The sequence below is a fragment of the Myotis lucifugus genome, unplaced genomic scaffold (genome assembly GCF_000147115.1).
Source record: "Myotis lucifugus unplaced genomic scaffold, Myoluc2.0 scaffold_72, whole genome shotgun sequence".
Lineage (NCBI taxonomy): Eukaryota > Metazoa > Chordata > Mammalia > Chiroptera > Vespertilionidae > Myotis > Myotis lucifugus.
In genome coordinates this window covers 3308285-3326139 of record NW_005871120.1, presented here as the reverse complement: position 1 = coordinate 3326139, position 17855 = coordinate 3308285, and the positions used below count along the sequence as shown (strand labels likewise).

Sequence of the window (17855 nt, the reverse complement as noted above, 5' to 3'; positions counted from 1 at the left end):
TTCCCGGGGCCCCGGGGACGAAAGAGCTTCTAAATTGGTCTTCCTCTTGGGGGGCGAACCCGGTTCTTTCTGAGTACGTCTTTATAAACGGCTTGCCGTATGCGGGGCGTGGGCCCCCTCCCGACCTCTTCGTTCCGCTCTGCAAAGTCTTCAAATGGCTCACAGTCCAACAAGCCCCGAGGTCCCAGAGTTGTTAGAACTCGAGGTTGGGGCCTCTCCCTTTCCTCCTTCCCAGCAAGCCGGCCCGGGCGGCGAGGTTCCCCGGGCGCTCCGGGACCCGGCCATGGGGCCGCGGCGCAGGCCGGTCGACCTCCGGGAGGCATGGTTCGGGGGGCCGGCCGCTAGCAGCCCGCCGTCGGGGGCTCCCGGGCCGGCATGAGGACGGTCGCGGGGGGACGAACGCGGCCCGTGGGTCCGTAGCCTGCGTCGCGCCGGGGACAAAGGTGCGTGTCTTTGTCGGGACCGGGCTCTCACACAAGCCGAGCTGTAGTTTGACACTTTTGGAGAAGTTGGGAGCCGGTGGTTGTGACAACCGGAAGGCAGATGCCAGTCGTAGTGTCAATACGTGGAAACTTAAGCTGTTGAGTGGGAACTGGAAACAGTTCAGCACAGCGACAGCCCAAACGTCAAATTGCAGATAGAAAAGAATAAATTTTAGAAAGGTCCCATTCCCAGTTGCAGACTCCGAAGATTCTAAGTCAAGGGTTGACGTAACCTAGAACCTAGACGTTTCCTGGGTGGCCGCCTCCTGAGAAGGTGGCGGCCCAGGGCTCCCGGAGGCGATTTTCGTGTGGAGACTTGGGTGTCAGAGGCGCGGGGGTTAGCGAACTGGCTTGTGCACAGCCTGGCTTTTCAGCGGAGCTCAGTTTCCCTAAAGCACTGTCAGTTACAGGAACTGCCATTTACTGTTTTGTTTTGATTCCAGGAAATAATTCCCTAGGATTCAACACAAGTTTCTGATTTTAAAACTCTTGAGGAATGGAGGGATATTTTAATGACTTGATAACAATATGAATTTTAAGTTAACATTACTTTGGGATTAGAGGCATTTCTGTTAGAGTCAGGAACAGGGCAAAGAATGTATTGTCTAGTACTATCTTGGAAGTTTTAGCCAATGCAATAAGACATGAAACAAAAACATAATTTTTCAGAAAGAAGAAGACAACATTCTCATTTCTGTGGATGACAGGATAGCCTATTTTTAAATGAAGAGGGAAACCATTAAAATAAGAGTTTAGTAAAGAGACTAATTACAAAATCGTAATTACAAAATCTAATTACTAATTTTGTAATTAGTAATTACTAATTTAGCACACAGAATTCAGTTTTTCTGTGTTTCACCAATGACCAATTTGAAAATATAGTGATTAAGAGAATGTACAGCAAAAATTACATCATTCCTGGGAATAACCTGAAATAACAAAAGGAGGCTAACATTTCTTGGATAACATTAGTTTTTTAAGAGGGATTTTTTTTTTTTTGTAGAATACTGTGCTTTTACTTAGAATAAGATTTAGCTATTTAAGGTGAGTACAGGCATACCTTGTTTTATTGCACTTCACTTTATTGCCCTTCACAGATGTTGCGTTTTTTACAAATTGAAGGCAAGACCCTCCACCAGCAAAAAGATTACAGCTCGCTTTACTGTGGTAGTCTGGAACTGAACCTGCAATATCTCCGAGGTATACATGTATTTAAACACTTAGCTTTTCTTAAGACTATACGTTTTACTGATAAATCTGGTTTTATTTACAAATATAAGAATGTTTATATAACATTCTTCATCTGCGAAGCTTCAATTAAGGCACCAGTTTAACAAATTAAATTCTCCTAAACAATGAGCTCTTTTTACAAAGATAAATTCCTTTAAATGTTTTAAATCGCATTTAAAGTTTTATATACTTAGTCTCTGCAATACTTCAAATTTCTAGAACAGTGAACTTCTAAACCTAATAGTAAAATCTTTTCAAGGACTTAAGTCTTGTAAGTCAAATAAGTGTGTAAATGAAGTCAGGTTCTTTTAAATGTACACTTTGAAACTTATTTCAAATTAAAATTGTAAGTCTGACGTTATTCATTAATGACTGATTCTCTTAAATGTAACTGATGTAAATGTTTCACATGACTTAGTAACAAGTAGTATCAGTTATGATGATTATAAAAATGCAAAATCTAAGTGTTAATATGCTGTAGGTTTGATTTACTTTATTTCCTTGTATTATATCTATAACTTCTCAGGCCTGCAAAGTCACTTAAACAATTTAAGAGAAGCAGTTTTACCACATAGGTGGACTGAAGTTACAGTGTCTAAAATTTGGGCCAGGATAAGGTTACATTTTTAAATTAGTGCCTCAGTAGGGATAGGACCTGGTTGCCACTTCTAGGATGACCTTCCTGCATCCCATCAGTTACCTTGCAGATTCTCTTATCGTGAGACCTTGCCTGCTCTTGTCAGTAGGAGACTTTTAAGCCTTCAAGCTTCAGCTGAAATTTATTTTCACAACCCAGTGCATCACAATGTCCTGGGGGCCTTGGTTTCTTTTAGAGGAATTTCAAAATCTTAGTGCACGATGGTCTTTTTGCACCACCAACCTGTTTTGCTGCTAATCACTTTGTTGTCTAGTTAGAATTATATTAACTCTTTTTAAAAAAAATATATTTTATTGATTTTTTACAGAGAGGAAGGGAGAGGGATAGAGAGTTAGAAACATCGATGAGAGAGACACATCGATCAGCTGCCTCCTGCACACTCCCTACTGGGTATGTGCCCGCAACCAAGGTACATGCCCTTGACCGGAATCGAACCTGGGACCCTTGAGTCCACAGGCCGACGCTCTATCCATTGAGCCAAACCGGTTAGGGCATATATTAACTCTTTTACATATTTTACTTTCTTGTCTGGTTTTTATAGATCACAGTTTTATGGTCATAACAGAAAGAATGAATATTGCATTTACTATATAAATATCCATACACATATATGGATATAAACACACATATATATACTGTATATAAACCTTTCTGAATTAATTCATATTTATAATTCATTTACAGTCAAAATGCAGTGAGCTTTTTGGGGGAAAGATATCAAAATGATTCTAAAATTGATCTGAAGTAATGAACAGGCTGGAATAGCCAAGTATTACTTTAATTTTTATATATATATATTTTTTAAATATATTTTATTGATTTTTCACAGAGAGGAAGGGAGAGAGATAGAGAGCCAGAAACATCGATGAGAGAGAGAGACATCGATCAGCTGCCTACTGCACACCCCCACTGGGGATGTGCCCGCAACCCAGGTACATGCCCTTGACCAGAATCGAACCTGGGACCTTTCAGTCCGCAGGCCGACGCTCTATCCACTGAGCCAAACCGGTTTCGGCAATTTTTATATATTTTTAAATAATTTTTAATTATTGATTTTAGAGAGAGGAAGGGAAGGACAGAGGGAAGGGGGGGGGAGAGAGAGACAGACAGACAGACAGACAGACAGACAGACATTGAATTGTTCTACCCATTTATGCACCATTGGTTGACTTTTATGTGCCCTGACCATGGATCAAACTCACAACCTTGGCGCATCAGAATGATGCTCCAACCAACTGAGCTATCCACTTAGAGCAGCCAAGTATTACTTTTAAAAGAATAATAATAAAGATGAATTTAAAATTCAAGATATAAAAATATACCATAACATTTCTCAAGATAGAGTGGTTCTAGATAATAGATTGAAATACAGGATGAATTTCAGAAATAGACCTTAAGATATCCAAATTGTTGTATAAGATATATAGATACATATATACCAGATCAGCAGGGAAAAGAGGATTATTTAGTGATTGATGCTGGGAAGAAACCAAGGTTAGTTAGAGCCTCACCTTTCACCTTATAGCATACTAAATTCAACTTGGGTTAGAGTTCATTGTGAAAATTGTATCTGTGAAAGACTGGATAAGTAAAGTCTAATATAAGAATGCCTAGTTGAAGAAGGACATTCTAGGGACAAAAGAAATGGGAAAAGCCATAGGGAAAAGAGCCTAGTTTTAACTGCATGGAAAGTTTAAATTTCCTTCATCATACTTCACTCTAAGCAAAATTAAATATAAATAACAATGAAGGAAATGTATGAGAAATATGACAGACACTATATATATATATACACACACACACACACACACACACATATATACATATCTATATATAATACGTGTTATATATCAAGGCTATATCAAAAGCCCTTACAAATCAACAAAAGAGCTTTAATTTTTTTGACCATTCCCTTAATGCTGGACATTCAGATTTAGGTTGCTTTTATTATTTTTCCTAAACACAAGGCTGCAATGACTGTCCATACAGATGTGGTAACAAGTTCACACTTGAATGTGAGTTTTAAAAAGCTGGAGACAATTTATACATGAAGCACAATATATGTGTGTGTGTCTGGTACATTTGCTTATTTATATTTTGTAAACCCTTGAAATTCTGGAGTTTACAATATGCATACCCTAACTATTTCCAAGTAACTTTGAAGGTCTTTGGCATGTGATAATTTGGCACTTTGCCAACGCCTGAGTTTGGGTGGTGAGAAGCTGGTGTCTTATTAATATTTTTAAATTCCAGCTTTTAAAAAATATGTTTTTATTGATTTCAGAGAGGAAGGGAGAGAGAGAGAAACATCAGTGATGAGAGAGAATCATTTATTGGCTGCCTCCTGCATGCCCCACACTGGGGATCAAGCCTGCAACCTGAGCATGCACCCTGACCAGGAATTGAACTGTGACCTCCAGGTTCATAGGTCGATGCTGAGCCACTGAGCCATGCCAGAAACTGGTGTCTTAGGAAGTGAGCCTAGTTACACCACTCTTGAGATACTGGGTTTTTTACTTATTCCAGGATAGGCGTTACTCTGAGCTAATGAAAACTTTGCGAAGGATGCCTCTAAATGAAAGTAAATTGCTGGTAATGAAAATAAAGAGGTCTTACAAAAGAGGTTAATCTTAGCCAGAAAAAAAGTGTTGGAGAGCCCTGGTCAGTTTGGCTATCTGGGTTGGATTCCGGTCAAGGGCTTATTCCCTGGTTGCAGGCCCTGGTCAAGGCATGTGCGGGGGGGCAACCAATCGATGAGTCTCTCTTACATCAATGTTTCTGTCTTTCCCCCTCCCTTCCACTCTCTAAAAATATCAATGGAAAAATATCCTGGGGTGAGGATTAACAACAACAACAAAAAATGTTGGGTAAATAAAAAAAACAATATCTCTAGGATTCTGTGCAATTATGAGGATTCTTTAAAGCTCTCTCTGATGTCAAGGATTTAGTGAATATACATAGAAAAAAAGACTGGAAGAAAGTATGCTAAAGAAATCTGAGGATATATAAAAAAATTTCATATATATATGAAATTTTCATATGTATGAAAAAATTTTATATTTGATGAATAGTATTTAAACAGAAAAAAACAATAAATGGTAATTACGATAAATTGAACAATGGATTTTTCTTTTTAAAAAAAATATATATTTTATTGATTTTTTTACAGACAGGAAGGGAGAGGGATAGAGAATTAGAAACATCGATGAGAGAGAAACATCAATCAGCTGCCTCCTGCACACCCCCTACTGGAGATGTGCCCACAACCAAGGTACATGCCCTTGACTGGAATCGAACCCGGGACCCCTCAGTCCGCAGGCCGACGCTCTATCCACTGAGCCAAACCGGTCAGGGCCAATGGATTCTTCTTGACAATGAAATTCTTTTAAACTTAAATCTGTATAACGGAACAGGAAAAATCTTGGTTTGACCTGGCCTTTCTTTTCAATGTTAACAGAAGCCATGCAGTGACATCCGCTAAGACTTGCTGGTAGCCATGTCGGAGCCCCACAGGGTCCAGTTCACCTCTCTCCCAGGTTCTCTGAATCCTGTGTTTTTGAAGAAGTCCCGGAAGGAGGAGATTGTGGGAGCAGAGCAGCATCAGGACTCTGAGCCGGCTGCAGCAGCTGTTCGGATTACACTCACCCTCTTTGAGCCAGATCACAAGCGCTGCCCGGAATTCTTCTACCCAGAGCTTGTGAAGAATATACGAGGGAAAGTGAAAGGCCTTCAAACTGGAGACAAGGTATACCCCAATGGCCCCAGGCTCACTGATAATGCTCAGGGCAGCATGTGTAAATAGTACTTCCAGAGGTGACTAGGGAGGCTTTGGCTGCCCCGAGATCATGGCACCCATCCCAAAGCAAGCACCAGGTTTGCCAGTTTTGTCCCTAGGCCTGAGGCCTGAAGGGATAGAATTCTTTCTAGAACCATTCTCTTGATTTATGCTGGAGAAAATGTAAGGCACATCCAAAGCTAATTTTAATTATGGCTAAATAATATAAATAAAAGAAACAACAAATTTTTTCATGCCAAGTATCTAAATATTACATATATGTAAATGTGACCAGTCTCTGGCTGTTCCATTGCTGGATTTCATGCTGGACATTTTTCTTTTCCAAGGGATTCTCACTCTGCCTCGTGTAAAGGCAGACAAGAAAAGATACGCACTGCTCATCTCTTCTCAACACAGTAATATTCTGGATAGTTACTTAGAAGGATAGAAACCTGTTTTTCTGTGTTTATTTTCTTGTTTTATTTATTTGCTGGGGGAGCTTTTGAGAATCAGTTTGATTTTTCAAGTGTTTTTTAAACGATCTATAGTAAACCCTCAATTTTGCAAACCTGGGTTTAATGGATTTAGGATTTAACGGAAAAAGTTTCTGTTCCTTATGTCATATATGAAAATTAACACCCTGTTAATTTTAAAATGCTTTAACCAAGATTTGCTTATAATTAAATTATCAGTTTAGTTTTTAATTCACTGTTACTTTATTTTTAAAAAAATGCATTTTTATTGCTTTTGAGAGGAAAGGAGAGGGAGAGAGAAACAGAAACATCAATGATGAAAGAGAATCGTTGTTTGGCTGCCTCCTGCACGACCCACATTGGGGATTGAGTCTACAACCTGCGCATGTGCCCTGACCGGGAATCAAACCATGACCTCCAGGTGCATAGGTTGATGCTCAATCACTGAGCCACGCTGGCCGGGCAATTCACTGTTATTTTTAACAAATTTTAGCAAATAGGTCGTCTGTTGGAAAAAACACTAGTAATTTTGCTGACATAAATATTAAATATCTACAACTGTAGTCTACATATTTAAATCCAAGAGTCACTGCTCTTAAACAGTGCTCAGTGAATGATTAGCAAATGATCACACTGCATCTCTTTGGTAATTGGCTGTGTTGTCTCATGGCATGACTTTCTGCAGCAGTTTTGACATGTGCAGCTGATGTTCCCACGTGGGATAAGCCACGCCCCTGCCGTGTGCATTTGTTTTCTCTTGGTGACTGGTGAATGCACTCATTTACTAGACCTATTTAGTACAAATCTAAAATTACTGTGATATATATATAGAAAACCTTTCTGTGAAATTAAACTTTTCATACATAATTTTAATTACACAAACGTGTCTATAAAAGTAAAACAGGTAAATTAACTAATTTCTCAATTTTTTAACATGCATTCAGAAAACCCAATTTGTTATATAATGGACTTTCAACTTTAACAGGCACTCCCTCGCCTGAATTAGTCTGTTATATCGAGGTTTTACTGTATTTGTTTTCTTGGCGGATTTGTTTTTACTTTTTAGTATGGAACTTCTCAAACATGCATAAACTAGAGAGAATAATATAATAAGCCCATGTACCCATCACCCAGTTTCAACTATTACTGATGTTTTGGTAATTCATTAACATTGTAAAAATTTTGTATAAATTTATTAATTGAACTAGAGGCCCGATGCACGAAATTCATGCACGGGTAGGGTCCCTAGGCCTGGCCAGTGATCAGGGCCGATCGGGGCCTTGTAGTTGCGGGCTGGGGCCTCCTTTTCCTGCTGCTGGCTGCTGGCCGAGGCCTTCCTTTGTTCCGCACTACCCCCTGGTGGTCAGTGCACGTCATAGCGAGCAATTGGTCTCCCAGTCAAACTCCCGTGGGGACAATTTGCATGTTAGGCTTTTTTATATATATAGTTTATGCACTTAAGAAGAATGCACATATGCCAGGCCAATGTGGTAGCACCAAGAGGGAGGCATGCAGGAGTCAGTCAATTGATGTTTTTCTCTCATTGATGTTTCTATCTCTCCCCCTCCTCCCTCTTCCTTTCTCTCTCTCTCAAAATCAATTAAAACATACTGTTTTTTAAAAAGAAAAGTGCACCTGATAAATGCACAGCTTAATGGATTTCCACAAACCTAACACATCCATGTAACCTGTGCCTCAATCACAAAATAAAACATTTTCTAGGACACCAGGAACCCAACATGATCTCAGACACTCTGTGAGCCAGGTACTAGCCTAATTCCCATCTGACTAAGAGCTACACTAGAGAAATGCTACAGTGTGGGACCCGACCAACCTACCCTCCAACCTACCCTCAGTGCCTCTCATAGTGCACAGGTATACAGTAGATGCTTACAGTTGCTCTTTCCCTCGCTCCTGCTCATACTGTATAATTCCATCTTTATAAAATACAAAAACAGACAGAAATCAAGGCAGTTGTTACCCTTGAAGATGGGGTAGTATTTTGGGAAGGCAGGAGGAGAGGTTTTTAGACATTTCGGTTTTCTTGTGGTGGAGTATCATCTAATCACTGATGTGGAAGCAAATGTAGAGCTTGGAGAGAACAGAATGCAGTTATAAACAAATGCATGAAGATACAGAAAATGCATGTGGCAGGACTAGTATATGTGCTAAATGGACAAATGTACCCCTAAAATTTATCCTTAGAATATTTGGAGTGAGTATTGACATTGGGAGGAAAGAGATTACTGATTCTTCAAGATAGGTGTCCAAAGAAAAGGACTGCCATGAACCTAGGTTTGATTTTCAGTAGAACTGAGAGAAGAGCAAATTTATACCATTCTTCTGACCAAAAAGCAGAATAACTCTTAAGAACTTGTGCTATATTCAGTGAGTTCTTAACCTTTATGAGCCACTGACTGCTTTGGAAATGAATCCCTCCTTACAGTACTTAGTACATAAAATAATTTTTAGGTTGACAAAAACCAACTACATTGAAACACATGTCTGTATAGGTTGAGCATCCCTGACTAAAGGCCCTTTGCCATATTTGGAGCTCTGCAGGACCTAGTGATGTGGGTAATTGTAGGCATTTAGTTTTGATGAATTACATGAATGGAAGTTTTTCTTTCTTAAACTGCTAAGGTAAACACTGATGGGAAGTAGCATGTATTCTACCTTGTCTTAAAAACAGTTGTTACTATTATGCATTTTATAGGTGTTGAGTAGTCAGTGAATGTATTATGAATACATGGTGGGAATTTTTGGTAATTTTTATTTTGTGAAATGGTCTCTTTACAGAAGAAAGATCTCTCAGATCCTTTTAACGATGAAGAAAAGGAAAGGCATAAAGTGGAGGCCCTTGCCCGGAAATTTGAAGAAAAATATGTAAGATTTCTCTTTGTGTGAGGTTTCTAGACATTTCCACATTCTTTTAGTGGAGTATCATCTAATCAACACTGATGTGGAAACAAGTGTAGAGCTTGGAGAGAACAGAATGCAGTTATAAACAAATGCATGAAGATACAGAAAATGCATGTGTTAGGACTAGTATATGCAGCTAAATGGACGAATGAACCCCTAGAATTTATCCTTAGAATAAATTTTACCCCTAGAATTGATCCTCAATAAATATTTTGGTAAAAGGCATATGAAGCCATTTGGTCTCTTCTGTCTTAGGCCATTTTATGCAATCTATCTTATTTTAAAAGGTCTTTGTGGAAGGAGATTTGGGAAGGGGGGGTGTGACTGTTGAGTGCTTTATACCCTTTAGTCACTAGCTGATAGAAAAAGGCAACAATTAATTCTGTGGATTAAAAAAAAGCATGTGACTTTAGACGTAAAAATTTGTTAAGAAGGTAGATCTCATTATGTGTTCTTACGACAATTACAAAAAAAGAAAAAAAAGCATGTAACCTATTTTAAATTTTAGGGTGGAAAAAAACGTAGAAAAGACCGATTACAGGACTTGATTGATATGGGGTATGGTTATGATGAATCCGATTCCTTCATCGATAACTCTGAGGCGGTACGTACTTAATGAAAATGCCACATAGGAATGACCACATCCTTGCTCCTACTGGTAATGGCCCAGAAGCTAGGGGATGGGTCAGAGTGGGCCTGCCTTTAGCATGAGGAAGGAGCTGCACTGACGAGGGAGGAAGAGACACCCTTGATCTGGGTCTTGGTTTCTTCACTGAAAAAGATACCAGATCTGCCCAAAACACCTTCTAGCTCAGACGGTCATGATTGACCAGAAGCATGTGTAGGCATTTGGTCTGAAATGTGATAGGGAAACATCTGCTCTGCATCTTTGGACTGTAGCAGCAGCAATTGCAGCTATTTGTTTTTCCCCTTTCAGTATGATGAGCTTGTTCCTGCTTCTTTGACTACAAAGTATGGAGGATTTTACATTAACTCAGGAACCCTGCAGTTTCGACAAGCATCAGAATCTGAGGATGACTTTATTAAAGAAAAGAAGAAAAAATCTCCAAAGGTTAGAACATTGCTCGCTTTTGAATTTCAGAAGTGCTTTTTTTTTTTTTTCTTAAACCTTGTGCGATCAGTGGGTGACTTGCTAGAATATGTGCCGTTTTAGGATAGCTTAGGACAGTGGTCGGCATACTGCGGCTTGCGAGTTACATGCGGCTCTTTGGCCCCTTGAGTGTGGCTCTTCCTAAGCCTTAGGAGTACCCTAATTAAGTTAATAACAATATACCTACTATATAATTTTTTTAAAAAAATATATTTTATTGATTTTTTACAGAGAGGAAGGGAGAGGAATAGAGAGCTAGAAACATCGATGAGAGAGAAACATCGATCAGCTGCCTCCTGCACATCTCCTACTGGGGATGTGCCCGCAACCCAGGTACATGCCCTTGACCGGAATCGAACCTGAGTGTGGCTCTTCCTAAGCCTTACGAGTACCCTAATTAAGTTAATAACAATATACCTACCTATATAATTTAAGTTTAAAAAATTTGGCTCTCAAAAGAAATTTCAATCGTTGTACTGTTGATATTTGGCTCTGTTGATTAAAGAGTTTGCCGACCACTGGCTTAGGAGATTGGCAGAAAGGCATGAGCTGTGCCAAAGTTGACAGTTCATCTCTCACACCTGTGCTGTGGCGAGGTGCTGTGAGTCCCAGCAGGCTTGGCTTGGCAGGGATTTCTTTCTTGAGGTCATTTCAGGGTGCGGATGAGGGCAGTGAAGGGTGTGAAGTGAGGGGAGTTTGCATCAGTATTGCCCTGTCTCTACTATGGACATGTAGAGGTCTTCAGTTCCTAGGGGTGTCACCCAGTGGAAACAAGTTAGCCTTAAGATAAGTTTATTTTGAAATCTATCACTGCCTGTGTGTTTAACATGAGAGGCAGGGCCCACATACAGCTCATTTCAAACTAGAAAGGTTTCTGGCTCTACAATGGCCACTGTTGTCTCAGCCCCAGGTGCTTCTAGGAGACACTGTTGGTGGAAATGCTGTATTGGCCTGCCACTGGTCTGTGGTCCAGGAACAGATCTGAAAGCTTTTGTTCATGAAAGAACAAAGTAGGATAGTTATCAGGATATGCCCTGGACAGAGCAAGGCCAGTGTTGTGTCGTGTACTTGCTTCCTGAGCGAGGGAGCCGTGTAACTGTGCCTTGTCTTTAATTCTCAGAAGCGGAAGTTGAAGGAAGGTGGTGAGAAGATAAAGAAGAAGAAAAAAGATGACACTTATGACAAGGAGAAGAAATCGAAAAAGTCCAAGTTTTCCAAAGCCGGGTGAGAGGCAGCAGCTTCTTTGCTAGGATGAAATCTGAACTGTTAGGGCAGGACACCTAGGAGCTGACTTGCGCTCCTCCTCTCAGCTTCAGATGAGGCAGCTGGGCCTGGCCTTCCATTCCCTCTCACGCCTCGCACAGTGCCATGTGGGCATAGTCAGTGCTCTCACATCTCTTTGTGCCAGACATCCAGAGTTCTCTCTGTCCCACTGTCAGTATTGGCGGCGGTTTCTGTCACTGTATGATTGCTGCTGTCTCTTGTTCTCTGGGCACATCTCCTCTGCCCCAGTTTTCCTTCTATCTCTGCTGTTTCCCTTTGTCTTCTCTGGTTCTGCTTTCTTTGCCTCACTGAGTCTCACCCCAGCTGCCCTTCAAGTTGCTGCTGCTCCTGTTTTCTCCCTTTCAATACATTCCTTGCTCATCCCCTTTTTGCATCCTTTTATTTCAGCCTGGCAGTGTTTTTTAAAAGCCACTGGGTATATAGCACTTTGTGACACAGTTTTGCTAACCTGTATTAAATCTCAAGCTTTCGTCCTAGTAAGAAGGAGCTCCATGTGCCAAGAGGAGGGAGGAGGGTGGACTTGTGACTGAGGTTCCTGGAGACCATTGTGCTGGGAACAGGGGTGAAGTCCCTCTGTGAATTTCCCTTTTGAGGTGTACTGCAGCCTTAGTAACCAGTTTCCCCCTTACTTGCAGCTTCACAGCCCTCAATGCCAGTAAAGAGAAGAAAAAAAAGAAATATTCTGGGGCTTTGAATGTTAAAGAGATGCTAAAGAAATTTCAAAAGGAGAAAGAGTCTCAGAGAAAGAGGGATGAAGAGCATAAGTCCGTAGCGGTCTCGTCAACAGAAGCTCAGGGCCTACGGGAATTGGAGGGCACCTCTGATCCCTTGCTGTCACTCTTCGGCTCCACTTCTGACAATGACTTGCTTCAGGCAGCCACTGCCATGGACTCACTGACTGATTTGGACTTGGAGCATCTGCTCAGTGAGTCTCCAGAAGGAAGCCCCTTCCGAGATATGGATGATGAAAGTGATTCCCTTGGGGTGGGACTGGACCAGGAATTCAGGCAGCCCTCTTCCCTCCCTGAAGGCCTGCCTGCACCCCTGGAGAAGCGCGTTAAGGAGCTGGCTCAGGTATGGTGACACAGAGTGGCCAGGCTTTCCTGGAAGCGGTTTGGGCAGATTGACACTGGTTCTGCACCGCGTGAAGCTTGCTGCCCAGAGCAACTTTTAGTGAATTGGCAATTTTACTGTAATCTTTTCCAGGCTCTCTTCTCATCCCAAGTGAGGAAACAGTGTAAGCTCTGCTTGTCAGATATCGTTTTTAGACCTTTTGTGATTCTTTAACTCTTAGAAAATTTACTTTCTTCTGGGGAGATTTTTCTCTCTATTTTCTGCCTGTAGGTTCCTTTCCCACAGAGTATTTTTCCTTTTGTGTGATAGACTGACACTAATGTTGGCAGCAAGCAGCTAAGGCAGAGATCCACCTTTTTATTAGTAATCTGTTGAAGGTTTTGGAAATTCACAAAAGTTTGCAGACATGTTACACATAGAGTATATACTTAATTGTCACTGGGTTTCAGTTGCTCCCTAGACTTGCATGTCACCAATGTTAGGTACTGATTACAGAATGCCTAAATGGTGATAAGTGAAAGGGAGCAGAACCTGAAATGCTGTTCATGCTCTATTAAAAACAGCAACAACTATCAGAACGAGCAGCCATTGCTATTTTCCCCTGGTAACTGAGAATTGATCCCTAGAGTGCTAAGAACTGTCAATTCAGTAACCTATAAACCAAGCATGGGTTGTTAGTCATGATGACATTGACCCTTCAGTTAAAATAACCTTTCACCTTGGGCATCATGGCTTGTCACGCAGCTCCTGTGGCATTTACACTCCATAGCTGTAAGGTTTTATTTTTATTTTATATAGCTATAAGTTTTAAACCAGTGATTCTCATAATGTTCCAGAATCACTATAGGTATAATATCCCTTGTGTTTTAGGGCAGGGTAAATGTTAACTAGTGCTACCAATGATTTTCTCACTTCCAAAAAATATTTGAATACAATATATGAAGTAAACTAAACTATTTATTTTCATTAGTTTGTGTGAGGTGTTCTATTTGAATGTAATGATTTAAATGAATTGTACCACATTCAGAGTATATCTTAATAGGACATTAAGTTGGAAGTAGTTGGAAGTAGTTGAATCTGAACTTGGCATGTTTGAGCATACTGTCCTATATTTACTCTCAGAATTTATGTCAACAATTACTTCTTGTTCTTTTCAATCCTTTGGTTTGTAATCAAATTGTTTTGTAGCATCTGAAAGTCATGTTAAGTAAGTTGAATAAGGTATGTGTGGCAGTAGCTAGTCGTTTTTTAGAGAAAAGTCAAAGCAATTCTTGGATGTGTCCTGACTTCCACCACAGGTTGTATTCTAGTCTAATGACTTATACTCATTATTTCCCTTTCTTGGGAAAGATGGACAAATTTAGTGGAAACAAAGTGACATAACATGAAACAGCATTGGGCTGTGATTCAAGAAAGCCTCACTTTCTGGAGTGCCCTGGATGGACACTGTGAGCAAGCTGTCCTTCCTCAGTGACTGCCAAGTCTCAGTTATCTCTTGGGCACAATGGAGAGAGAGTTCAGGATTCTGTAGGTAAGGTAGGCTTGGGTTCTGGTGGGGCAGTGGTGACCAGGAGAGTTTGATGTACTGGCTTGAAAAATATAATGTTCAAATGTGAAATTGATACGTTAGTCATTTTCTGACGCTTCTATAACAGCATTAAAAAAGGACTTTGGGAAATGAGGTGGAAAGTGGGAATTACCCATCATCCTGACAATCTGAAAACTATTTTTAATTTACATATTCTTTTCTAGCCTCTGTGTATATGTTTTTATGTAGTTGTAATTATAGTTGTGAATAATTGTTTCCTGCTTTCTTCACTTAATAAATATTATAAAGCCCTCATCACTTTTAATGGTTGCATGAAAAAGAAGGCTTATTTTAGAAAGTTACTTAATGCCACTTCTAAGGATCCCCAGGTGCTTTGTTCCTACAGGGTCCTGCACTTGGGACACTTGGAGCCTCCAGACCATGTGCATGAGTGCTCTAGACTCAGGCCCTCCTGAGAATATGCTGGGAAAGATAGTCTTCCTAGGGAAAAATGCCTATGTATACAGGAATTGCATAGAATTTCAAAAGCCGTACATGGGTATTTGGATCCTTAATAAGGAGCCCTAACCTAGATCTTGAACTGGATATTGCATTTTAAAAGCTTAAATTAAACTTGATGTATATAATTATAACATTAGCAATGCTATGTATTTCTCACTTTTTCACTCCCTTCATTTTTCTTTTTTTCTTCTTACTGCTTTTATTTTAATAATAATTTGTTTAGATTTTAAATCTTGGCCTTAGATGATACATGTATCAGTTTCTACTGTTAACTAAAAAACTATCCCAAAACAGTGACTTCAAACAGCAATTCATTTCTCCTGACTCCGTGGGTTGGCTGGGTGGTTCTTCTTTGTTCTACCTGGGTGCTCTCTTGTACCTGCACTCAGCTGGCAAGATGGCTGGATGCTGGGACGGTGGGGCTTCTTTCTCCTCTGGTCTTCCTAGTCTTTTTTCAGTGCATGGCAGTTTCAGGGCAATATTTCAAGAGGGTCATTGTAGAAGTCATAAGGCCCTTAAGATCTAGCCTTAGAAGTTGTATGTACCACATCACTTTTGCCACACTGTATTGGTAAAGTGAGTCACAAGCGCACACCGGATTGGAGGGTTGGGGAACTAGAGACCACCTCTTCCTGCGGCAGGAATGCATGTTCTGGGAGGGGAGGAAAATGTGGTCCTGTTTGAGGTCTACCACAGAACATAAGCAGATTCTAATCTGATGTCATCCCTTATGGAAAAACTTTTTCTGTGGGAAACAAATTAGATTTATTTTCTAGCTAGAAGTGATAACGTAAAACTTTGAAAAATATATTTGAAAGTTTAAGTATGCTAAAGAGGCCCTCCAAGAGGGTGACCTTGGTGAATGCTGCCCATACGTTATTTACTGTTTTCTTCTCATACCCATTTTTAATTTCTTACTCCCTTGAACTGTACATTTTTATGGGCCCCAGAGAATCCAGTGATTTGATTCAATGTGTCTTTTGTTTTGGTTGTTGGAAAGCTCAGGTGTGTTGCCCCTTAGGTTATTACCTTTAGTTTGGCAGTCTCTCAGCCTGGTTCATACAGATGACCCAGGTCTGTTTGGGTCCTCTTTAGTCAAGCATAAAATGGGAACAATACTAAGACTAGAAAAGAAACAGAGACCCCATGTCACCCACCCTGCTGCTCTTACCTGCTTACTGTCCTACTGAGTTAGAACCCCTGCATTGCAAACCCAGGGAGACATGGATCCAAGAAGGATAAGGTTGGAAAAAACTAACCTGTTTGATCTTCTTTAAAAAAAATTATGACACATTTCATTCTGTTCAGCAAAAACAGGTATGGTATATAAGGTTCTGAACTAGGTGCCGAAAGATTTTAAGTGGCTTTTCTTACAATAAATAAAACAGCTTATTAAAAGGTTATTGGAGCTACTGTAGATTAGCATGATCTGGCTGGCTTAACTTTACTTCCTATTTTTTTAAAAATGTATTTTTTTATTGATTTCAGAGAGGAAGGGAGAGGGAGAAAAAGATAGAAACATCAGTGATGAAAGAGAATCTGATCAGCTGCCTCCTCCTTGCCTTACACCGGGGATCAAGCCCACAACCTGGGCATGTGCCCTGACGGGGAATCGAACCGTGACATCCTGGTTCATAGGTCAACACTCAACCACTGAGCCATGCTGGCCAGGCTTACTTTCTGTTTAATCTTGGATTGATCAGTTCATTCAACTCCTTGGGCAAGGATGTCCCTTAAGGTTGTATTTTAAAATGCAGCACTTTCCCTGGCCAGCGTGGCTCACTCGGTTGGGCATTGTCCCATGTACCAAAAGGTTGCCATTTGGTTCAATTCCCGGTCAGGGCACATGCTGGAGTTGCAGGCTCGATCCCACATAGGAGGCGTTCAGGAGGCAGCTGAACGATGTTTTGATCTCACATTTTTTTTTTAAATATATTTTATTGATTTTTTACAGAGAGGAAGGGAGAGAGATAGAGAGTCAGAAACATCGATGAGAAACATCGATCAGCCGCCTCCTGCATATCTCCTACTGGAGACGTGCCTGCAACCCAGGCACATGCCCTTGACCGGAATCGAACCCGGGACCTTCCAGTCCGCAGGCCGACGCTCTATCCACTGAGCCAAACCGGTTTCGGCTGATCTCACATTGATATTTCTCTCTTTCCCTCTCCCTTCCACTCTAAAAATCAAAATAAAATAAAAAATCTTAAAAAAATAAAAATGTAGCACTTGACTAATTATCTTCAATATAAAAACAGACCCTCAGAGATAGTGTCTACACAATCCAAAAGGCATCAGGAAAATAAATCTTTAGTGACGGGTCTGATAAACAGTGGGGCATTTGAAGTACATGTTGAAGTAATTAGGTTGAATACTATGAAGATGCTTCTGGATCTTACAACTAGTAGTGTATAAGCTTAAGCAAAAGAATGGCTTGGTTTTATTTTCTCTTAAACTAAAATCATAATTGCAGTACATTAAAAGTGCCAAGTTAGAATTCCAAATCCTTCTGAAAGTATAAGAAATTGGCAGATGAATGGGTTAAAAGTCACACCATTTCTACCATTCCATCCATCCATTTGACTCCTTTCATCTCAGGCTTCTGTGCTATCCTGTAGCCAAGGGATCTTGCAGAAGCTGCAAGTTATGTTTGGTTGTTTGATACTGAGTTTTCCTTCCTCTAATTTTCATTCTTTCAATGCTATCTGTTCATTTGTTCATCCATCCACTCAGCTGGCATTTACTATGCCTCTATTATATGATAGGTCGGTGTGGGAAATATATTGATGAATAAGA

At 40.4% G+C, this 17855-nt stretch overlaps 1 protein-coding gene across 8 annotated transcripts in view; it reads left to right on the top strand.

Moving 5' to 3' along the window:
• The first annotated feature begins 315 nt into the window (after nt 1–315).
• The window catches only part of UBN1 (ubinuclein 1), a 39099-nt gene continuing 21559 nt past the window's right edge, over nt 316–17855 (top strand). For 5 of the 8 annotated variants that reach the window (XM_023755221.1, XM_014457251.2, XM_023755222.1 and 2 more), the window contains exons 1-8: nt 330–443; nt 1580–1682; nt 5828–6115; nt 9418–9504; nt 10049–10144; nt 10478–10612; nt 11772–11875; nt 12571–13009. In XM_023755221.1, coding sequence (XP_023610989.1) covers nt 5867–6115; nt 9418–9504; nt 10049–10144; nt 10478–10612; nt 11772–11875; nt 12571–13009 — 1110 coding nt within the window. In that variant the 5' untranslated portion in view covers nt 330–443; nt 1580–1682; nt 5828–5866. Of the gene's footprint in view, nt 444–1579; nt 1683–5827; nt 6116–9417; nt 9505–10048; nt 10145–10477; nt 10613–11771; nt 11876–12570; nt 13010–17855 lie in introns of all 8 variants that reach the window. The other 3 variants (XM_014457250.2, XM_023755223.1, XM_023755224.1) reach the window with 3 other exon arrangements.